Raw genomic sequence first — 25,212 nt, 5'->3', positions numbered from 1 at the left:
TATTAAACATTTCTCTTTTAGATGGGTAATACACTTTTGATTATTTCACAAGTGATAATATGACTACAGTATGAGACAAACAAACTTACGAGTTCGTAGAAAGCCCTCTTCTTGGTCCTCTTGCAACGTGCTGATACTACATGAGAAGAATTTCAAAAACACATAAACAATCTTTGCTGCTGTAAATCCTAAGAGATCTCCCTCCCAATGAATCTGTTTTTCATAATTTCCAATATATTTTCAGATTTTTTGTACGAACTTATTTCAATACATTAAATCATTTACTCAGTGTTATCTGTTTACAAATGATGCTTACGCTTTTAACATGTTAAAAAGCAAAAACAAAAATAAAATGTGTATTCCTCGCTACCTGCTCAAAGAGTCGCTTCTGATACTGGGAGTTCTACTTCGCCGAAACTGAAATCTTTCCTCCCAAGGACCTCTTGCTTCAAGGATGCTCAGGTTACCAGGGATCTTGACAAAGGAAGATGTCATAAAATTTGTCATTGTATGTTCGATATGTTAAATTATAATAACAATAAATCAGTACTTTTGAAATTAAAAATATAAAATCAGTCTCGGCCATACAAAAAGTAAACATACAAATTAATCAATATCATTTTCTAGTTAACATGATGAGAGACGGAAAGAGAGAGTAGGTGAGTGTGCGAGTGGGTGTCTATTCGGGTGAGGGTGTGAGTATGCGTATCCGAGTGTGGATGTTCCAGAACCACTCTAAGAACATTGGGTAATAGTGCTCCATGAGGGTAATTATGTGTCCAACCAACATTGGGCATTTTTATCTATCCAGTGTGATGAAGATTTTGCCCATTCTACAGTAATTGCTGCTAATTTTTTAAACCTTACTGGACAGTAATTGAGTAAAATATTTTTGGTTGGACACATAATTAACCTCGTGGTGGTAACAATTTTACCAAATATGTACATATCTGTTGCTGTTCGTGTATAAGCGTGCGACTGCATGTTCGAGGCCGATGTGCGTTTATAAATGTTTGTGTGCCTGTCAATGATCAGCGTAGCGAAGTGTAAAGGAGTAAATGAGAGAAAGGGAAAGAAAAGTGTTGACCACATCAACTTTTTGATATTGTTAAAATCCAAGATCTACCGCAAAATTGAATATTCAATTTTAGAGCAAAAGTATTGCTGGCTTGCATCGCTCGCTCATAACTTACAAGACAATTTCCACCATAATTATGCCACGCTGTCTTCCTCAAAATGTTTGATTCAATATGCAATTGTGTTTGTTGTTTTGAAGGCATTGAGAGGATGTGTATGTGTAAAAGAGATGGATGGTTTCTGTGTAATATGATTATGTTTTACAAGTCATATCACATCTTAGCCAGATCACACTTCACGTGGGCGGTGTGCTTCTACAAGTGGTGTGATCTCTCTAAGATGTATCAGTGTGGGTGGTGTGTGTGCGTTCTTCAACGGGGGATCTGGGGCCCGTCTTACAAAGAGTTGCGATTGATCCGATCAATCGCAACTATGGAGAGCCAGCAAAGTCAACATATAAAATGCATGTTTGTTCAAAAAATTTCTAGATATGAATGTATATCCATGAATTCATCGATTTCTGGACAATTTGGTGTGTTCTCCTTTGTTTTCAAAGGACATTTTGCAAATTACTGTAGAATTTTTTTTTTGACCCTGATGGATTTCCATAGAGTTACGGTTGATTGGACCAATCGTAACTCTTTGTAAGACGGGGCCCAGATCTCTATAAGATGTCTACGTGTGGGCGGCTATGGTGGGCGAGGTGTTTGCGTTCTTCTAGTGATCTGATCTAATTAAGATGTGAACGTGTGGGCGGTGTGTGTATGTTCTTCTACGAGTGATCTGATCTAATGCAGATGTGAACGTGTGGGCGGTGTGTGTGCGTTCTTATACGAGTGATCTGATCTAATGAAGATGTTAACGTGTGGGCGTTGTGCGTGCGTTCTTCTACGAGTGATCTGATCTAATGAAGATGTTAACGTGTGGGCATTGTGCGTGCGTTCTTCTACGAATGATCTGATCTAATGAAAATGTGAACGTGTGGGCGGTGTGCGTGCGTTCTTCTACGAGTGATCTGATCTAATGAAAATGTTAACGTGTGGGCATTGTGCGTGCGTTCTTCTACGAGTGATCTGATCTAATGAAGATGTTAACGTGTGGGCGTTGTGCGTGCGTTCTTCTACGAGTGATCTGATCTAATGAAGATGTTAACGTGTGGGCATTGTGCGTGCGTTCTTCTACGAGTGATCTGATCTAATGAAAATGTGAACGTGTGGGCGGTGTGTGTATGTTCTTCTACGAGTGATCTGATCTAATGAATACGTGAACGTGTGGGCGGTGTGTGTGCGTTCTTCTACGAGTGATCTGATCTAATGAATAAGTGAACATGTGGGCGTTTTGTGTGCGTTCTCCTACGAGTTATCTGATCTAATGAATATGTGAACGTGTGCACGTTGTGTGTGCGTTCTTCTTACAGTAATCTGATATAATGAATATGTGAACATGTGGGCGTTGTGTGTGCGTTCTTCTACGATTGATCTGATCTAATGTATATGTGAACGTGTGGGCGTTGTGTATGCATTCTTCTACGAGTGATCTGATCTAATGAATATGTGAACGTGTGGGCGTTGTGTATGCATTCTTCTACGAGTGATCTGATCTAATGAATATGTGGACGTGTTGGCGTTGTGTATGCATTCTTCTACGAGTGATCTGATCTAATGAAGATGTGAACGTGTGGGCGTTGTGTATGCATTCTTCTACGAGTGATCTGATCTAATGAATATGTGAACGTGTGGGCGTTGTGTATGCATTCTTCTACGAGTGATCTGATCTAATGAATATGTGAACGTGTTGGCGTTGTGTATGCATTCTTCTACGAGTGATCTGATCTAATGAATATGTGAACGTGTTGGCGTTGTGTGTGCGTTCTTCTACGAGTGATCTGATCTAATGAAGATGTTAACGTGTGGGCGTTGTGCGTGCGCTCTTCTACGAGTGATCTGATCTAATGAAGATGTTAACGTGTGGGCATTGTGCGTGCGTTCTTCTACGAGTGATCTGATCTAATGAAGATGTTAACGTGTGGGCATTGTGCGTGCGTTCTTCTACGAGTGATCTGATCTAATGAAAATGTGAACGTGTGGGCGGTGTGTGTATGTTCTTCTACGAGTGATCTGATCTAATGAATACGTGAACGTGTGGGCGGTGTGTGTGCGTTCTTCTACGAGTGATCTGATCTAATGAATAAGTGAACATGTGGGCGTTTTGTGTGCGTTCTCCTACGAGTTATATGATCTAATGAATATGTGAACGTGTGCACGTTGTGTGTGCGTTCTTCTTACAGTAATCTGATCTAATGAATATGTGAACATGTGGGCGTTGTATGTGCGTTCTTCTACGATTGATCTGATCTAATGTATATGTGAACGTGTGGGCGTTGTGTATGCATTCTTCTACGAGTGATCTGATCTAATGAATATGTGAACGTGTGGGCGTTGTGTATGCATTCTTCTACGAGTGATCTGATCTAATGAATATGTGAACGTGTGGGCGTTGTGTATGCATTCTTCTACGAGTGATCTGATCTAATGAATATGTGAACGTGTTGGCGTTGTGTATGCATTCTTCTACGAGTGATCTGATCTAATGAATATGTGAACGTGTTGGCGTTGTGTGTGCGTTCTTCTACGAGTGATCTGATCTAATGAAGATGTTAACGTGTGGGCGTTGTGCGTGCGCTCTTCTAAGAGTGATTTGATCTAATGAATATGTGACCATGCGATCGTTGTTGGGAGGGGGAGGCACGTGCCCTTCTCCCGATCGGCTGGCCAAAAAAAAGATGGAAAGAGAAATGAAGTAAGGGGAGGAGAATAAGAAAATAATGATATTACATATATTAAATTATATAAGGGGCATAATGTGTTCATCACTCCTGCTGTTCCAATTGTGTGTTTAATGAGATGAATAATCCTGTATATTTCCTCACACTTCGAGCTTTTATTATTTCATGAAGTGACAATAGCTTCCTTTTCATGACTACTTAAGTGATTGTCCCCTTTTAAGGTCTGAATATATAACATTTCAAGACCGTGCTTACGTTCGGATTAGTGGATTGATGAGATACGTCAGCTCTTCATGAATTCCTAATAACAGTATTTTTAAAACATCCCTTTTTTCTGGCCTAAATATATTTGGTTCGTGAAATAGGCCTCCATATGGTCTAAATGAAATCCTACGAGCCTTAAAATGCCCCTCTTTAGGTCTAAATATCAATTCATTTCAGCTCGCGCTTCGCGCTCGCTATATTAAATTAGGAAATACGTATCATGTTCATGATTACAATGACTACAATAGTGCTTCATGTGTTTTGGTGTAATTCTAGAAAAAAAAATCAGCTCCCGCTTGGACGACTCTGGAGAGATATGTAGGCCTATACTTTTCATGCATTCCTTTAAAAAAATCCATAAATGTCAATATATACAAAAAATTCAGCTCGCATTGTGTATTTAGTGAGACGGGTATTGCATGCTTACAAAATTTTTCTAATAATCTCCCTTTTTAGGTTTTAATATCGAAAAAAATTCAGCTCGTGCTTCGCGCTCACTTTATACTTATTTGATCAGTCAGATACATATCATTCCAATGTCAGTCCTTAAAATGTCTGTATTAGATCAGTATACCTGGCTATAATTGAGCCCGCTTCGCACGCCCATAAAGTGAACTAAATTTCTTTGCTGGTGCCCCCCCCCCTCCATGCTGTGACCCACGATGCGCCACTGGTGGGCGGTGGTGTGGGTCCTACGGTCGAATATGTCTCTGGCGTGTGTGTGTGTGGGTTGGCGGTTTGTGTGCGTTCTTCTACGAGTGGTGTGATCTGTCCAAGTCTAAAATGTACACGTGTCGGTGGTGTGTGTGTTTTCCTTAGATAAAGAGAGGGGAAAACTAACACTTTAACTCTACACTCACTTTGTCTTCTTTCCAATTGGTCATCCCACATGGTCTCATCATATTTCTACATCCGTATTCATCTACTAGCTAAATTTTTTTTTAGGCTTCACCTATTTTGGTTGATACCTACTTGGTCCTACACTTCTTGATCTTAAAGGAGAATGAAACCCTTGAAACCAGCTGAATCCATATCAAAGAGAAAAATCAAAGGAACACATTGTTGAAAGTTTGAGGAAGATTGAATGAATAATAAGAAAGTTATGAGCATTTGAATATTGAGATCACTAGTGCCATGTAGATCCTCCCATCGGCAATGCGACCAAGATCTGTGATATCACACACGTACAACTCCCTCATTACTTTAGTACTTATTTCACTTATATTCTCACTTTTATAGAGTCTATCACAAGGTGAGGTGTTCTCTTTATGAGATGACAAGTACAGAGGTTTCACAACATTGTATCATTGATGAATCGTTTGTCATATGATTGGAATGAGCAAAAAGAAATGTTTTGTGGTATATTTTCAGTGTCCAAATGGGAGAGTTGTACGTGTGTGACATCACAGATCTTGGTCGCATTGCCAATGGGAGGATCTCCATAGCAATAGTGATCTCGACATTCAAATGCTCATAACTCTTTTATTGCTAGTCCTATTTTACTCAAACTTTTGTTGATCTTATTTTTTGATTTTTCTGTTTTCACAAAAGCTAACTTGCTCCAAGAGTTTCATTCTCCTTTAATGATTAGATGAACTGTTTATGAACCAAATTAATATTTTACAAAGTGAATAAAAAAAATGGGTAGTAGACAAAGTGAAATTTAGACAAACTGGGCAATTAATTAAATGACAGCGTACCATATCACCTAGGTAAATGCTTCTCTCCTGTTTCTCGGTTGCTCAAATGTAATAATGTAGCCGGGCCTTTAGCTATGTTTGCCGCTGGCTGTCAAAGTAATATACTGCCAGATTGTTCAGGTAGTTATGATTTCATCATACAATTATCCGGGCACCAACAACAGGAAATCAAAGAGAATGGTCATCAACCTTAACTATTAATGCCCTCTTTTTGCTTTATAGTGTAGAGATTTAGATTTATACCTTAAATCTTTGGCTCAGAAGAAACCGTATTTACCATCCATATTACGATCACTCACCTCTATCCCATAGAAACTTTCTTTCGGAACAGGTATTGATCGTGCGTAAGATAGCTTGTCTCCAAAGCTTTCTTCCAAAGTAGAACCAACTTTCCCGTCTTTACAGAAAAGATAACATATTGATATCGTGTCTATGATTAATTTCAACATCTGTTTAAGCCTAGCAACACACCAAAGGCGGATCCAGGGGGGCCCGAGGGGCCGCCCCCCCCCCCCCCCAATTGGCGGAGCAAAAAAAAGAAAAAAAAGGGGGAAAGAAAGAAAAAAAAAGAAAGGAAAATAGAGGGTAAAAGAAGGGAAACACAAGAGGACGAAGACGATTGAATGAAATAAGATGAGTGGAAGACTGGGAAAATAATCATGAAAAAAAAATTTTCATGTCCCTATAATAAAATTTTCGCTCGAGCTTCGCGCTCGCATTGCGTTTTAGGTGATTTACATATCTTGCTCAATTTGGAGCTTAAAATATCAAATTTTGAACTCAATATACAAAACATACTTCAGCTCGGAAATCGAACTTTCATTATTTTGTTTGATTTACAAATTGATTAAAAAGTGCTCTCTAAAAATTTATATTATATGGTCTGAATATAAACATTTACTACTCGCGCTGCGTGCTCGCAAAATTTTATTTGTCAAGTACCTATTATTTTCGTCTATTCCATCAAGTTTTCAAAATACCCCTTTTCATGTCTGATTGTCAAAACGTACCAGCTAGTGCCGCACGCTCGCATTTTGATTGGCGAGTTATGCATCTTAGTCCAGGATAGAAGAGGCATAACCTTGTTTTTCTTATATTTACAATATATTTTGATGGTTTCTTGTCAATTCGAGGGTGCTGATTGCGAATGTGAATGATGCCACTCGTGTAACCTTGAGCATTTTCCGCAAATTGCCAAAATCCAATATGGCCGCCAAAATATGCAAATTACCCATGATAATCCTAAAATTGTCCGCTCATTGGCTATGAAATGCATGAAATCGTGTGGCAGGAGTGAAATACTCTCTGAAGAAATAATTTTTGACAAAATATTTATTTTCCTGATATTCAAAATGGCCGCCAAAGGCCCTTGTATACTCCATTATGTACAATATGAATAGGGAAAACTAATTTTTCACAAAAATGAGCCCTAAACTGTAAAAATCGCGATGTATGAACGAAGTAATATATGCGAATCATCATTACTAACGAGAAATATTATTTATTATGTCATATATGGGAACATATTTTGATATCTAAAAAATCCGCCACTGGCCCAAACAGTATATATTGCGTACAATGGCAATGGGGGCCAAAAAATTCACAAGAGTGATCACTAAAATGCATAGTATTAAGAATAAAGTAAACGAGTGGAATACTGACTAAAAACATGATTGTTAACGAAATATATTATTAATATGCCATGTATGTGATGAATGTTGTATTTTGATATTCAAAATGGCTGCCAAAGGCCCTAACAATATTATGCACAATGAGAAAGAGGAGCAAAGAAATCACAAGAGTGAGCACTAAGATGCATATATATGTGATAAATTAATGGGATACTGTCTAAAAACGTATTTTCTAACGAAATATATCATTCAGGTTTCAAGTTTGTGTTAAATACTGTATTTTGACTTTCAAAATGGCCGCCATAGACATCAACAGTATTATGTACAATGCAAAGTGGGAAACCAATTTTCACAGGAGGGAGCACCATAAATCCACGTAATAGTGATCTATGAATAAAATATTGTCTGAAAACATAATTTCTATTAAGATATATCATTTATTCTGCCAGTAAGGTGATAAATACTGTTATTGGAAAGTCAAAATGGCCGCTCCAGGCCCTTACGGTATTATGCAAAATGTGAATGGGAACAAATTATTTCAACAGAATTTGGATTTGATTGGCCAAATGGTGATGTATGAGTGAAATATTGTCTGAAAACATGATTTATAACAAAATATATCATATCTTATGTAATTTAGGTGATAAATACTGTATTTCAACATTCAAAATGGCTGCCATATGCCCTTTTTGTGAACATTATTTTGTCTCCACTCAAATTGTATAGTATACGATAAGGGCCTATGGTAGCCATTTTCAATTTAAAAATGCAGCATTTATCACCTTAATTACACAACATTATGATATATCTCGTAAGAAACCATGGTTTTAGACAATATTTCACCCTTACATCACAATTCAGAATTATATGCAATATTTAGAGTCAAGCAAAGCCAAATTCTGTCAAAATTATATGTCCCATGTTACAATGTACACAATACTTTAAGGACCTATGGCAGTAGCCATTTTGGATTTCAAAGTACAGCATTTATTACCTCCACGACCAATATGTGATGTATTTAGTTAGAAATCATGTTTAAGACAATATTTTTACTCGTACATCACAGTTATATGCATTTTATTATTCTCACTCTTGTGAAAATTAGTTTCCCTATTCGCATGTTACATAATTTAGTTAGGGCTTGTAGAGGTTATTTTGAATGTCAAAATTCAGTATTTATCACCTATATGGCAGAAGAAATGCTATAATTAAAAAAAATATATGTTTTCAAATAGAATTTTACTCATACAACAGGATCATATGGATGTCATAGTCAAGCAAATCCAAATTCTTACAAAATTATATGTCCCCATTCACATTGTAGATAATATTGTTAGGACCTATAGGGACCATTTTGAATTTCATAATACAGCATTTATCTCATGCATGACAAAAGAAATGATATGTCATGCTATAAAACATGTTGTCAGACAATATTTTACTCGTAGATCACAATTACATGCATTTTATGTTTCTTACTCGTGTGAAAATTAGTTTCTCCATTCGCATTGTTACATGATAAATAAAGGGCCTATGGCGGCCATTTTGAATTTCAAAAAAACAGCATTTATCACATGAATGGCATATTAACAATGATGTTTTTAGTCAGTATTCCACTCGTTTATATCTTAATAATATGCATTTTAGTGTTCACCCTCGTCATTTTTTTGGCCCCGGCCATTGCCATTGTACATAATACTCTTTGGGCCAGTGGCGGCTATTTTAGATATAAAAATACAGCAATGTTCCCATACATGACATAATAAATGATATATCTCGTTAGTAATGATGATTTGCATATATTACTTCGTTCATATATCACGAATTTTTGCGGTTTAGTGCTCATTTTTGTGAAAATTAGTTTTCCCTATTCATATTGTACATAATAGAGTATACAAGGGCCTATGGCGGCCATTTTGAATATCAGGAAAATAAATATTTTGTAAAAAATTATTTTTTCAGAGAGTATTTCACCCCTGCCACACGATTTCATGCATTTCATAGCCAATGTGCGGACAATTTTAGGATTTTCGTGTGTAATTTGCATATTTTTGCGGCCATATTGGATTTTGCCAATTTGCGGAAAATGCTCAGCATCCTCGAATTGACAAGAAACCATCAGAAAATATTGTTTATATAAAAAAACAAGGTTTGGTCAAGTTTCCATGGGGCCTATCCTGGACTATCTCTAAATATTGATATACAACAAACTACTTAAAATCCCCTTTTCCATGACAGTTTACCAAAAATTTTGGCTCGCGATTTGCGCTCGCATTAATGGTTAAAATATATTAACTGTTGCATCCTATTTATAATTCCAAAAGTGCTTGGAATGTCCAGTTTTCAGGTCATTATATCATCAGATTTATGAATAAGATATTAATTTGATAATTAAATTGTCCCTTTTGTTTCATCTCCCGCTTAGCAAGAGGAACAGTAAGATAGTCATTTTCATATGCATGTCCTAAGGATGTCCATGTCCTATGTTAAAATTCTAAGTAATAATAATGAAAAATATCAGCTCTTTATTAAGTGCGATCCATATCCACTTCACAATTTTCCTACAAAGTGCTTGAAATATAGAGCTGAAATTGACTCTTTTTCAGATCGGAATATCATGATAAAAGATGTATTTAGAATGCCTAGATTCTAGGTCTAAATATGAAACACGCACGCGCATGTTTGTTCAGTTTCTCAACTTGTTCTCTATTAAAATCATTATCCAGTTTCAGATCACAATATCAAAAATTTTCTGCTCGCGCTTTGTGCTCACATTATTAATGCAGGAAGATTCCCTATTACTCATTCTTTTCGTGATTTACAAAACATGAAAAGAGTGACTCATTTTTTTCCGCTCGCGCTTCGCGCTCGCATCAATTGTTTAGTTATATACCTATCCTGTTCTCGATTAAACAAATTGATTAAAATTTTACATTCTTTTTGTAGAAATATCAAAATCTTTCAGCTCGCGCTTTGCGCTCGCATTATTTGATTGTTGAAATATGTAACGTCATCATGGCTTAGTGCAAGCAGTCCTTAACATGTACCTTTTCGATCAGTTCAGGTATATAAAAATATTCTCCTCGCGCTCTGCGCTCGCATTATTAATGAACAGAAGATCCCCACTTACTCTTCCTTGTCATGATTTACAATACTTGGATAAAGTGTCTCGTTCAGTAGGTCTAAACCTCGAAAATTTCCGCTCGCGCTTCGCGCTCGCATCAATTGTTTAGTTATATCTGTTTCAGTTACATGTGCTTAGAATTTCCATTCTTTAGGTAAAAATGTCAAAAAAAATTCAGCTCGGGCTTCGCGCTCGCATTATTTGATTTTTAAAATCCCGGTTTTATTGACTTATTTATATATTACTGTTGGAAGCCAAAAATACCAATGGGTTATCACATAACAAATAAAAAATGTGTACAATAAACAAACATGAAATATTTCATTACATTATATTTCTAATACTAGATCTTCGTTCAGTTTTAGAGGACAAAATAACATAAATAAATAAGTCTTGAAGTAGTCTATAAATGCTGCATGCCTTGTAGCACTGCAGTGCAGAGATAAATGAAGTTGATTTTACATTTGGTTCTTTATTCTATTTTGACCTATAACGATCATGCCCCTCTGGACTACGAGAGTCATTAATAATATGACATTATTTTTGTACATGTATGTGTCTTCAGGAATGGGTATACATTGTACTTTAAACCATAAAGCAATACGGTGTTCATACAATAAAGAAACATCCATGGCATACCTAAGCTGTTAGCTTGCTCAACAGGAGGGATTGACTTTGTTGAATTGGTCACAGATGACCACACCTCTCTCAGATGATGATCTGCTTGGGAGTCAGGATACTGTAAGTGTTTCCAGTAGCGGATCATGATAATAGCAGCTCGTTGATTTGAAGTGTAAGCCCCAGCTTCTAGTTTTTGTCCTCTAATACTTGCTTGGATGCTGTCAAGTGTTTCGTAGGACAGACCAAGTGCTATTCCTAGATGGTAGTACTTATCTGTGTTCATATCCTCCGCGATGGCATCCTCAACCCCGGAGTCCTTTTCTCTGCGTTAAAAGATACACATGGAAAAGATTAAAATGTACCTTGTGTCATTTCCCTGTTCCGGTCGCAGCAGTAGCCCCTAGCTGTTACAACCGGTAATGTCACATGATGTCTAATAATGCAACAACGTGTTATTTACATCTTTGATCAACTTTTGACAGTATGAGAGATCTGACGGGGCCTTATGTTCAAGTATTGGACGTTCGCACTGACAATGTTTCTCTGTGGCCCGTACTGGCCTGTAGACCTATACAGCTTTGAATAATCAGCTATCATTGAAATGCTTATGATAACAAAGACATGTAAAACGAAAATGCAAAGTAAATTTAAGTTTGTATTATTTATGCTTTAAACATTGGTGAAGACAAGTTGAAATATTGCAATATTGATCATATCCCGAGTATTCAGATTCAATCAGTTTTGCCCGGGGAATCTTCCGCTTTGAGTCGGTTTATCACAGAACCATTCAGCCCCCTTCCTAAAACAAAATAAATGTAAGTTTGGAGTTTGAATTACGAACACAAATTCCAGTACAAGTACCACTTTTTTTTTGGGGGGGTGACATCACTCCCAAAATGTTTTATCCATAGATGGCTATCGAGTAAAATTATAAGTTAAGGCGTGAAACGTTACGCACACTTATTTACCGAGATACAATGCGGCATACAACAGTGAATGGGTCAGCGATTGAAGGAAATATCAAATAAGTTTATATTTTCACTGGTATTGCTTTTCTAATCATATCAAACATCAACTATATCAATCGCCTCGGCCCTACATTGTTTCACTCTTTCCTGATCATTATGCAATAGGTACATGGTTGTATATGTTGTTATTACTGAGTATGCTTCAGGCTAACAATTTTAATTTGTATGAAAAGTTTATTTTTCTCCGTAACAAATCCTTTGTCTAATTCATTTTTCATATTTTGCTATATGATTTATAACGATCTGCTAAAATATCTACAACTACAACTATTTCTATTTTTACCGGCTCTCAGAATCTGTAGCGCTGATTATCTCATCAAGTGTTGATTGCCTGTCAGTAGAGAAATCTAAAGAAAGAACAGACAAATTCGTCAGCAAGGTTAATTTCTTAAAGGGGAATCCAGCCTTGGCCATACAATGTTGTGTTGGGAAGGAGAAAAATAAATCAAACAGAATGGCGAAAGTTTGAAAGAAATCGGACAAGCAATAAGAAAGTTATAGCTGCTTTAAAATTGAGATCACTAATACTATGTAGATTTCAAATTGGCAACTGAGTGAGTAAATTATGACAAGGGGCAAGGACAACTTTCCCATAGGCCATGTACTTTATTATCAAGGATTTGTGTTTTTTTCTTAAATACCCATTCCCCTGGGGCGGTAATCTAAATATAACCCAGGTAGTATATTGTTTTATGTCCTCATGAAAGAAAAATATAATTTGAAATAAGACTTTTGGGAAAAATGAAATTTTAGCCAAAATATGTATTGGAGTACATGGAAGAGTAGTCCTTGCCTTTACATCACTATGACATCCCATATGCGGCCAATTTGAAGTCTCCATGGGTATAGTGATTACCAATATTTACAACTTTAAAACTTCATAACTTTCTTGTTGTTTGTCCAATATTGATCAAACTTTCCCCTTTTCAACTTGTCTGATTTTTCTTTTCCCTATAAAAACAAGTTTTTGTTTGGGTTGGATTCCCCTTTAATAACATAGACGTAAAGCAAGAGGGAGGGGATTCTTAAGGTAAAAAGTACTTACTTTTTATAACATGTTTATCCAAACTACCTTGACATTTGTGATCCTAGACTAGTGAATTTTTTTGTTAGAATGAGAACGAGAGTGAAAAAAAGGGAACGCAGGACTAGTTACGTATAAAAAGGCTACTTTTCATTCTTTAAAGCCTTATGAAAATTCTTTAAAACCTGTCTAAGATTTGGTAAACAATAATCGTAAGGAATTAGAAAGAAGAAAAAAGAATATTTGAAACCTGCTCGTATAGCCATAAACGCCATGCTCGTCATCGGATCTTTATTTTCTTTTGTTGACATTGAGATGTTAATCATTTGCGTTCTGGTATTGGGGCCAGTCTTAACGGGTATCGATACTAGAGTCTCCTGTCGGTTGAATAGCTCATTGGCAGAGATGATCTGGAAAATATATATTTAAAATCAACGGGTATATTCAAGATCCGTTTGAATTTCTGGTAAAATTATGGTAAACATTGACGATATGTACAGTAAGTAGTATTTCATCATTTAAATTTTAATCATATAAGGCAGATCTACAGCAAACATTAGGACAAGCAAATTCTATGTAAAATTACGTTTGTAAAGCCAGTGTCATTTCTTTAAAATAATTTATACCGGAATCAACTTTTAACAAAATAAAGATAATATCAATCAAGGAATTTAACTGAATTTTGATATAAATTTCATCTTGTGACATTGTATGTTTCCTAAGGCGTATAAATAAATTTAATACTAAATAAAACGAAATTAACAATAAATAAAAGGAACTAAACAGCGAAAAAAAATGGTTTGTTGTGTACCCTTTTCTCTTATATATAATAAAACATGTATGGCATCAACTTAAACATATAGTTGGAGTTTTCTTTTTAGAGAATGAAAAATAAGATGCAGAAAATGAATAATGAAAGCAATTAATGTCGTTGGAAATTAGCTAATGACACATATTGTGTGTTCTGTGAAGCAGACGAAACTTTTGTTCATATTATGTTAGAATATAATCTTGTTGCCAATTTTTGGATAAAGATAAAGAATTCTCTGCAATTTATGTTTAAAATTACAATTCCTATTACCGAAACGACGTTGTTCATTGGATACAAAATTCAAGATCGCAAGTTTACGTTGGTTAATTTGTTGGTTACACTTCGTAATTCCGAAGGTCCGTAATTCCGAAACACGTAAATTGCCTATACCTCGATGTTCGTTAATCCGAAAACGTAAAAGGGTTCGTTAATCCGAACATTTGTGGCGTTATTCCGAAGGTTCGATAATCCAAAAAAGAAATAAGGTTCGATGTTCCGAAGGTTCGTTAGTCCGAAAACGAAAAAAGGTTTGTTGTTCGGAAGGTTCGTTAATCCGAAAACGAAATAAGGTTCGTTAATCATTACAATTTCGGACTAACGAACCTTCGGAATTACGAACCTCATTTCGTTTTCGAATTAACGAACCTTCGGAATTACGAACCGTACTTTGTTTTTGGACTAACGAACCCTCGGAATGACGAACCTCATTTCGTTTTCGGACTTACGAACCTTCGGAAATACGAACCTTCCGAATAACGAACCTTCGGAATATCCGAACATTCGGAATAACGAAGCTTCGGAATTACGAATGTATGCGATTTGTTTATGATATTTGCACAGTATGCAATATACAAATCCTATGTCATGTATTTATCAATTCAATTCAATTCAATTTATTTTTCTCAGTATAAAAACAATACAAATAGTACAAACATGAAATAAATCAGACATGGATATAAATAAAGTATTATACTGAAAGGGTAGCAGCCAAAAAGAAGTTAACCTTATGTACGGCCGACCCAAATAAAATAATAAATTATTTGAACAATTTTTGTAGAAAAGGGGAAAGAACTACCTAACTAACCCAAACAAACAATCAGAATAATAATTACGTAAAAATGAATAAGTAGTGATGATTTTATATTTACAATTTCTCCTAAAAACATTAAGAGAGCAACTATCCTTAAGATCCTTTGATAAAGTATTCCAAATTAATGGTCCCCTATAAAAAATTGAGTTTTGAAATAATTTTATTCTTACTTTAGGTATATGAAAATCATTATTGCCCCTGTTTGTATAAAATATGTACATTACGATTTAAAACAAAATAATTACATATTGACTGAGGTAAAAAATATTTATAACACTTGTACATAAAAATTGCAGTCTCATAATTGTAAAAGTCATAACATTTCAAAATCCTCTGAGACTTAAAAATTGGTTCTGTATGAGCATAAAAAGACGAATGATTAACAATTCTTATATGCAAGGAAGAGCTTTTAATATACATTCAATTTGGTATGAGTTCAAGAAAGAGATACTTTTTTATGTAAAATGGCGATTTAAATCCAATGTTCATTTAATTCAAATGTTCGAAGAGCTAAAACGTTACAGAGAAATTTCATCTTTATTACATTTTAGATTAAACAGTTGATGTCTATTACATGTTTATATGTAACCTGTTTTGTAACTCAATGTGCCTCGGAAGGAATTGTTAAAATGAGAAAGGAATATGAAGAATAAGGTACTTCTGAACGAGGAAAAAAAATGAAATCCTGAATATAAATTACCATCTTTCTTCCATTGCATTCTATCTGTAGGTCGCTTGATTCAGGTTCAAGGGCAAAACATCTTTTAGGATGTACCTGACGGTTTAACAGATGTCCCTCTTCTTCCTTGATTTTCTTTTTGAATAATAATGAAAACGAAAAAGTAAAAGGGGGAAAAAGCAACGAAAACAAAAATAGAATGATATTAAATAAGTATAATTATAAAAATCATGATGATAGAATCATATCTATAATAATATTAACAGTAATCGTATATGATAATCAAAATAATTTTAATGATTACAATAATAATAATCAAATCGTTTACTAGTCAGGATAAGTGCAAGTCAAAATTAAGAAACTAATTGTGTGATTTGCTGTGGCAGGATTGAGGCATGGAAGGGGCATATTACTGTATTATTTATTGAACTGTGATTATACCTGATTATACAGTGTTTGGTTAATGCGTTGATCTAAAGTAGCAATACATGATGATAAGCAATGCAATATCGATGTCTATCTTTATTTGGAAGGAAAGGTAAATAGGGGCGTGTTTCATGTAGTGATTTCTACTGATGGAAATTTACTCCGACCAGTCAGATGCACGTTTCTAACAATTATCAGTTAAAATTGTTGACTTGAAATGCTCTACAGGGTGCGATTTTCTCTAAATCACTGACACTAGCGTACCTAAGGGGGGGGCAGACTGCCCCCCCCCCCCTTGACGAGTCACAACTCATGCAAGGGACGTAACCCTGCCCCCCCCCCCCTCTGACGAGTCACAACTGATCCCAGACGTCCCTTATTTGCGGTTGAAGGAAGACCTTTGTGTTTTTTTTGCTTGTCAATGTTTTTATACTGGTACGGAATGTCCTTTATTTGTGGTTGGAGACCTCTTTATTTTTTGTTTTGGCTTGTCAATTTTTTTAGCGGATTAATTTGCCCCCTCTTCGGAAAATCCTGGGTACGCCACTGATCACTGATAATGCGTCTCATTGTGTTTTTATGTCACAAAAACTCGCCGTTATAAGTCTATGGTTAGAACACAGCATTCTGGAACTTCATAACAGAATTAACCAATCATCAGCAGTTATTCACCAATATGATCTCAATTAGATATGAATATTTTGCTTAAGTGATTTTCAGAAACAGTTCACAGTCGAGATGTTCTGTTTACCTCAGCAATGTAAGGTATGTCCTCGTGTATGTACATCCGTAGTGTTACATCATTGCCCTGTACCATATCAACGGGAAGGAAAGGGGTGCAAGCCATCAATTTCCCCGTGGCGTGACGGTGAATATCGAATGGTACCCAAAGTTGTATCTTGCCATTAATCACAAAATCAGCATAGATGGTGACCTCGACATGTTTCTCTTCTATTGTAGATTGCATTTCGTCTTCATTGACATATGCTTTGAGGCGATGAGCTGTAAAAGGAATTATTGCATATTGCAGAAAATAGTGGTTTAGAGTATCTTAATACAAGTGTCCTTTAAAACTATTGTATAGGTTACGTCCCTCTTTTGTATCGTTGCTTATTCATTGCTTATAGCTACAAGTGTTAATCACTTTTTGCAAAGAGATACTTTTTGTTTGGTGATGGCTTTGTAGATCTGCTGATTTTCTGAATTGTAAATAAAACTAAAGGAAACAATATTTTAAACAAAATCATTTCCAACTGTTATAATCACTTTAGAGATCCACATATCCTTGCACCAATACGTATGAGTAATCATAATTGTGTTTTGTGGTGCCCTTCTTCAGAAAATTTGTCCTTGCAAAATAAGATTAAAAAGAAATTTGTGCGTTCTTTACGAGATAGCGGAATTCGTGAATTTGGGTCTTGGTTTTAATTGATCATTCATGGGAGGATGTATATATCACAGAAGATCCTTCCTCAAAATGTTATTTATTTCTTCAAACCAATCTTGATCGATGCTTACCGGTAAAATCCATACCTATGCATGTAAATGACAAACCATGGATGAAATGTAACATTAAGTCATTAATTTTGCAAAGGCAAAAGGGTTTGCATGCTCGTAACCAAGTCCTTTTAGTCGATTTGACATTTTCGAGCCTAGAAATGTGTTTTTTTCCGATGAGGTTTTTTCTTGATTCGTGTTTTTATGGGGTCCTAGAACAAATTCAGTTTGGTTGCCCAAAGTTGCCCTTTTGGGCAATTTTGCTAATTTGCATAAATCCAAAATGGCCGCCACATGCCATCTTAAAAACCTAACTTCTGAACCCCATGCCCCAAAATGATGAGGAATAACTCCTTTTATGGATTTAGGGGTGTGTAGAATCGATTTCTATTATTTTTGCAATATAAGGTCATCTTCATGTCAAATCCAAGATGGCCCGCCAGATGCCATCTTGAAAAATTGAATTTAAACGCCTTGCCCTAGAATGATGAGTAATACCTTTGTTGCGGGGTTTTGGGTATGTAGAATCTCTTTCTGCTATCTATTTTGCAATACAAGGTCATCTTCAGGTCAAATCCAAGATGGCCGCCAGATGACGCCATCTTGAAATAATTAGTTTTTTAACCCTTTGCCCCAGAATCATGAATAATAACTCTATTCGTTAGTAATTTGGTAGTTTGATTCTAGTTCTAATGTAATTTTGCAATAAAGAATAATTTTCAGATCTATTCCAAGATTACTTTCCGAGGCATATAGTCAAAGAGCTTATGTATTTCACTTCTTTTAGTTCAAGGTGAAGTCATATCCGAGATGTTGTCAGACGTTCGACTTTAACCGCTCACCTTAGAATTTGGGCTACGATCATTATAATTTCTTTTAATGTCCATTCATGCTTTTGTACTGAAGAGGCATTAAAGTCTTATTTGAATTTGAAAGTGTTCTCTCCATATTTTTCCTAAATCGAAATGTCCAATGATAAGTAGGCATCAGTTTGTCTCAAAAGACGATGGTGTAGCGCGCTAGGTATTACATTTTCGAGTGTGGCTGTAGAGCTCCGATGTAGAGTGGCTGTCTCAAAACAGCAAATTTGTACAGATGAAGGAGGATGGCGATGAGACAGGTTCAGACAGAGATGCTGCCCTAGCCTTCCTCCTTGGTCTTTCGTCTGCCAAGGTATAGCATTCCGATTATTTTCTGATGTCTTGACCCCTGTACTTAGTAGCAATCCATAGATGGCCAATATCATCTACATCTGCACAATTGTTTATGCCGGCAAGTTTTATGTCACGTTTGCAGGTGTGTTTATAACGGAGTTGTGATCTATATGGGGACCAATTACACATCTCACCTTACATTGGCGTTTCCCTTCTAGGATTTGCAAAAGTTTCATACGGCGAACCTGCCCCAACCACTTGAGGCACCTTTGAATAAGGAGCGAGAATAAGCTGGGAATGCCAGCATGCACGTACATGTACGCTGAAGGGCCTTATATTTTTCATTCTGTCCTGCCATTTAATGTGCAGGATACGTCCAAGGCAGCTGACATGGGAGGTGTTTAGCCGCTTTTATTGATCGGCGTACGTTTTCCAGGACTTATTTCCGTTCAGGAGCTAGGCCATGACTGTGAAAGATTTTTTCTATCCTGGTGCTTATCTCATTGTCCAGTGAAAGGGAACTAGAGACAATTAGTCAATCCAAGGTGGGTGAGAAGTCCACTACAACCAGACGAGTGAGTGCTGTTGATAGAGATATCTGGAGCACAGTCAGTGTCTTGAGTCGATCAGGATCGGGATGTCTTACAGGCTGATGGGTGATCCAAACTCCTTACATTCACAGGACAGGCGGCTGTATGAATTGGTCTTATAGACCTACTCCCACTTCTTTATGAAAGGCAGTGGCGACGTCGATGCCGTACAACATCTCACGGATGAGAACTGTCCCGACCACTGTTTTTACACATAGCCGGTCAATGTAGAATATTTTCCCATCTGCTTGGTAGGGATCAGCAATAATAATAATGATAACGGTATATTTACCCAGGGTAGCCACTTCAGTTCCGAAAACTGTTCTCACAGCGGGCCCTAGCTGCTATTATTACCCCGGCTTTAGCTGGGCTGCCTAGGCGCTCAAGCATTCAAGGAATTAATCCTGCCGGGTACCCATTCACCTCACCTGGGTCGAGTGCAGCACAGTGTGGATGAATTTCTTGCTGAAGGAAAACCCGCCATGACTAGGATTCGAACCCACGACCTTCTGTTTGAAAGGCAAGAGTTAGAACCACTAGACCACGACGCGCCCACATGTAGATGCCTTCTGTGCATTCGCCAAATACATACTGGAGAAGCATGGAGAAGATCCCAACGAGTGTAAGGGCCAGGCGCAGCCTAATTGCTTCACGCCACTGCTCACAGGAACTGAGGGAAGCTACCAGATGTTCCAGCGTTGTAGCAAACTGTGCTTATGGAATGATATGACCATGGATCAGTCTTTGGGAGCATATTTTCTACAAGAGACTAAAAAGTGCACTCATGCTGACCTTTTGTCAGGACGAAAAGTCCAATGATAATTATAAAGGAAGGTTAACCAATTTTCTGAAGTTACGGAGAAATCACTTTTTAATTGAAAAAATAATACTTCCATTAAAAAAGTATGGCTGGACATAAACAAATGATGAGAACTCCAGAAATGAATGGTTTCATTCTAAGGTGATCGGCTATAGGGACGAAATATATCAATCATCTGACCATCTGAGAGTGACTTGACCACTAATAATGGAGAGATTACAAGAAATTAATCATTCTTACTAAAATAGCCTTACATGAGATCCTACACATAATAGTATACCTCTTTGGGGAAGCGTGTACGTTTTGGGGAGAGTACTTCTTCAAGGGTCAAGGTTCAATAGTCTCGGGAATTTTTGTTTGTATAATGGTATTTAGCGACCATCTTTTTTTATCTGAATGATCCTATATTGCAAAATTATTAACAGAAATGGAATCAACATACCAAATACAATGTACTCACTAAAAGAGGTATTTTTCATGATTCTGTGACAGAAGGTTCTGAAGTTAATTTTTCAAAATGGCATCATCTGGCGGCCATCTTGGATTTGACCTGAAGATGACATTTCAATTGCAAAATAGGTAGCAGAAAGTGATTCTACACACCCCCAAACCCCTAAAAAGAGTAATTACCCATCATTTCGGGGCAAGGGGTTCAAAAGTTAGGTTTTTTAAGATGGCATCTGGCCGCCATTTTGTATTTATGCAAATTAGCGAAATTGCCCAATTTAAGAAATAAAGTAATAAAATCGATTAGGGTTGCTAAGAAAGAGTTTTACAATAAAAGAGTGCGCAACTTTAAAACTCAGAATCTTGCCAACTGGTATCGACAAATAAATGGTCCTCAACATTAGCATTTCGGTCCGGTTAATGGATGCTCCAAATAATTGTACAGAAAAGCATTGCATATAGTCTCACTCTGCTATGCATACGAGACAATAATAATAATAATAATAATATAGGGTATTTATATTGCGCACATATCCACCTTGTTAGATGCTCAAGGCGCTCCTATATTACCCGGCTAAGCTAGGCGTTCATAGCGCACACAGTGATTTAATGAAAATAAAAAAAAGTACGCAGAGAGGATACCAATCTGATTCATTACTATACATTTCCAAAAAACGCATAACACTATAGGCATATAGCCTTACACCATTACGAATGATGCAAGCAAATTATTGACTGAGATAGTAAAAATCTATGCCTTTCTTAAAAAGGCATTTTTACGTCGACTATTTTCACTGCATTACCAGTTATGAGTAAACTTTGCGTTTGTTGATAGCTCACCTGAAGTCAATTCTTTATGTTTCCAAATGACGTCAGTAGACTGTCTATTTGACTTCCCGAGTGCTGCCGCATGGGGGAGACATAGAGTTATGCGTCGGTATTTGTTGTAGTACCACTGAGGAGGGATATCGATCTCTATGCCATGACCTGTAAGAAACTCATCCTCTTTGATTGATGGTGGATCCTCAGTAATCAGAGATATAGATACATCGTGACAAGAGCCAGGCTCCAATGGTCCTGGTAGAACAGCCATTGTGACGTCACAACTATCCAAGTATAGGATTCCACCTTCGTTACCAATACTGCGGTGAGTCTTTGATCTTGGAAACGGTCGATCTTTTGATTTAAAGGGGTAAATTGACTTACTAGTAGAACCAAGGAAAATAATCATTTTTTTAGATTCCTTATTTTAAGGAGTTTTATCGTCAATGGAGGGATTACTGAGATTTCTGCAAAGCACCCCCACCCCCACCCCACCCCCCCCCCCATACAAATATCCAAACGATGTATATCTGCACCCTTGGAAAATTCTGTATTAATGACTGTTAAAATTCAATGTTAAATTGACATTTAAGACTCAAGAGAACTACTTGCCACGTTGGGTATCAAAATCTTCTTCCGATGACCTGGAAAAGGAAGAAGGAAAAAATAGGGTAAAATAAATTGTAGGTATCAGCCAATGTATGCAACAGTTTCCTATTTTCATACATTCATTTGTATAAGGACTGAGATTGAACTATAACATATACTCAACGAAAAAGGTCTCTGGAAGATTACTTAGGTAGGATTGACTGTTCAAGTATATAGGAGCAATCATGTCTGCAAGATCTTTTTGGATTTCACAGGGCTTTTTCATGAATATTAAGGTTTTGTAAAGAAAATCAATTTGATTTCAATATAAGGCAACGCCAATTTATTGAGAATTGTACTTGGATAAAATAAAATGATTCACCTTTGTTCATATAATTATTTTGGATAAATTCAAGGTAAATCTGGCTGTAAAAGGATACAAAGGCTGGTGTGCGACCCACCCCTCCCCCCCCAAAAAAATGAATTATTTAAGGCGACGATGGTCATTAATTTGGAGATGAGCATTCTGATAAAGACTCTATATGTTTTTATTGCACAAAGTTGGAGCATGGATAACGTATTATTTCTCTCACCTATAGAATACAATTTGCTGAATGTGCTCATCCTTGGCGTACTGCACTGGAAAATACCCGCCATTATCCTTGATGCCTTTCTTAGATCCTTGATTTACTAGGATTTGTATCAAAGCTTCTGGCGGTGATAGGGTGTCATCACTCTCTTGCTGTATCTATTTTGATAATAAAAAATGGACAAAAATTAGGAAAATAGCAAGTTTGGAAAAAATGAATGCATTTAAAATCGCACTCTGAAAATCTGAATGATTTTTTTAAATCAAAATTCGGATTGCGATAAAAAAAAAAAAACATGAGGATTACGTGCCAAACAATATGCTTTGTTTTTTTACATTAAAAAAACCCAGAATACATAAAGAAACATAATTATAAGAAAGCCCTACGGCCATAGCTAAGGGGTTTAATGATTAGTAGCATGAATTGGCCGGGAACCAACCAGTGGTGTACAAGTTGTCTACCATGCAAACAAAATAAAAAATAAATGAAATACTGTATATAATCAGGTCGAGGGGGGCAAGGCCCTTCGCTTCCCCCTGGGTCACACGAGTCCTAATTTAATTAGGTATGCTATACCTGGTCTAAAGCTGGTGTCATTTCAACTTGTCTCTTCTTACAGTTACATAGTCTGATAGCAGTATGTAATGGTGTCTGGCCATCGTTTGATGCCTGGTTTAAATCAGCACCGAGAGAAATCAACTCTTCAACGATTGATGTTAATCCAATTTCAATAGCAATGTGAAGAGGTGTAAATCCTTCACGATCACTCTGGTGTATTACCGACGTGTCCTGTTAAACAGCAGAAGAAAACTCCAAAAGTAATTGAAGGCGTATAATGACCGTATTACTATGCCATATCATTTTATCATGAGCTTTAAATCATGTTAAGAACCCTGTCACAGTTACACTACTAGTGTCTGAAAATATAGAATCCTGGCGGATCTCATCGCCCTGAAGAAATATTGCAAGTAGAACATAAAACAAAAACTTATTATACTCACTCATCATATACAACGAATATCAAACTAAACTAATTGAACGCATAATTCATATTATCACAATTAGTGATATAGGATACAAGGCACCTTGAAATCATCAGGATGAAATTCTTATATATCTAAACAATAGTTGTGACAAAGCTAATGGACTCTTTAAAGGACATTTCAACATGTCTTTGATGTATTCAGAAAACTTTCGCCATCTTTGTCATGTTTGTAAATTTGCATTTTCCAGGGCATGCGGTTTGCCAAAAGTTTGACGCATACCTTTTATTGATTATGAATGAATTTCCCCTTTGGATACCACGCCGAAAATCTAGAAGCACTATTGTTATAGAGTTACCGAAATCGTTAAAGAATTTACATGTTTTATCTTATCAAGGAGAATCCGTGCAGTTCCAGCCTTTCCGGATCGCAGTGCAACATCTAAAGGTGAATGACCTCTTCTTGAACGTCTTGAACTCAGTAGGTCTTTCTGATCCAGTAGATAATTCACAACTGCTACATTCCCACTTTTCAAAATAAACGAAAAAGAAAATCGAGCAAGTTGAATTATTAATACAAATTATGGCTAATTTGAATTCTTTTACATGCCTTTGCCTAAATATGATCCGCATCGCTTATTCAATTGATATCTTTTCATCTAATGATCGATTTAATTTATATCGGTGGATTTACAACATAGAGACATATTATATATTTTTTTTAATAATATTTTATTTTCTTCCTCTTTCAAATCAATAAGTTTACAATCACAATTCATATAAATAAATATTATTTGCATGTATACAATCAATAAACACTCAAACAAATAAATCAATATCAATGAGATTACAAATATTTCTAAAATGATTACAAATCAAATTAAACTGCCAAATTTCTCTTCTATAACAATGTGAAAGCAGAGGGGAAAAACCCATATCAATCGACAAAATTAAAAACAAACGTACTTTGTAAAAGATGACTTTTTCCCCTGATTAGAATATAAATAATATCTTTTGCACATATTAATTGTACAAGAATGAAACAAAAGGATAAAAGATTATTTCAAAGGTTAATTAGAGGAAGGTTATTATCGTAAAACGTCCCTACACACTCACCCCCCCCCCATACCCCCTCCCCCTCATCTCTCTCCCTAGACACTCACACAAGCTCACTTCAACTCACCACCACCCACAGCTCCCCCCCCCCCTCTTCCCCGTCACGAAACTCACACGTACACCCACACACGATGCATCTTGCTCTGGTACAACTATCTGTATTTGAACAAATAAACAAATCAAAACAGAAACAAAATGAAGCAACCAATACATCCATAGTATTAAAGGAGAATGAAACCCTTGAAACCAGCTGAATCCATATCAAAGAGAAAAATCAAAGAAACATATTGTTGAAAGTTTGAGGAAGATTGAATGAATAATAAGAAAGTTATGAGCATTTGAATAT

At 36.3% G+C, this 25,212-nt stretch overlaps 2 protein-coding genes across 2 annotated transcripts; both read right to left on the bottom strand.

The window, feature by feature from the left end:
- Positions 1-63: 63 nt before the first annotated feature.
- On the bottom strand, positions 64-21,861 carry LOC135156952 (uncharacterized). The gene is made up of 9 exons (XM_064110973.1): positions 21,609-21,861; positions 17,012-17,262; positions 15,856-15,969; positions 13,505-13,664; positions 12,514-12,577; positions 11,221-11,525; positions 6,126-6,223; positions 371-474; positions 64-136 (listed from the first exon to the last, which is right to left on the bottom strand). The coding sequence occupies exons 1-9, from the start codon at positions 21,859-21,861 to the stop codon at positions 64-66; spliced, it is 1,422 nt and encodes a 473-aa protein (XP_063967043.1).
- A 906-nt stretch (positions 21,862-22,767) lies between these two features.
- LOC129279518 (serine/threonine-protein phosphatase 6 regulatory ankyrin repeat subunit A-like) lies at positions 22,768-25,003 on the bottom strand. The gene is made up of 4 exons (XM_064110972.1): positions 24,981-25,003; positions 24,131-24,278; positions 23,345-23,557; positions 22,768-22,926 (listed from the first exon to the last, which is right to left on the bottom strand). Exons 1-4 carry the CDS (start codon positions 25,001-25,003, stop codon positions 22,768-22,770), a joined length of 543 nt encoding a protein of 180 aa, XP_063967042.1.
- Positions 25,004-25,212: the final 209 nt, after the last annotated feature.

This window comes from Lytechinus pictus, chromosome 16 (assembly GCF_037042905.1).
Source record: "Lytechinus pictus isolate F3 Inbred chromosome 16, Lp3.0, whole genome shotgun sequence".
In the NCBI taxonomy this organism is placed as follows: Eukaryota; Metazoa; Echinodermata; class Echinoidea; order Temnopleuroida; family Toxopneustidae; genus Lytechinus; species Lytechinus pictus.
This window is presented reverse-complemented; position numbering and strand designations above follow the sequence as displayed.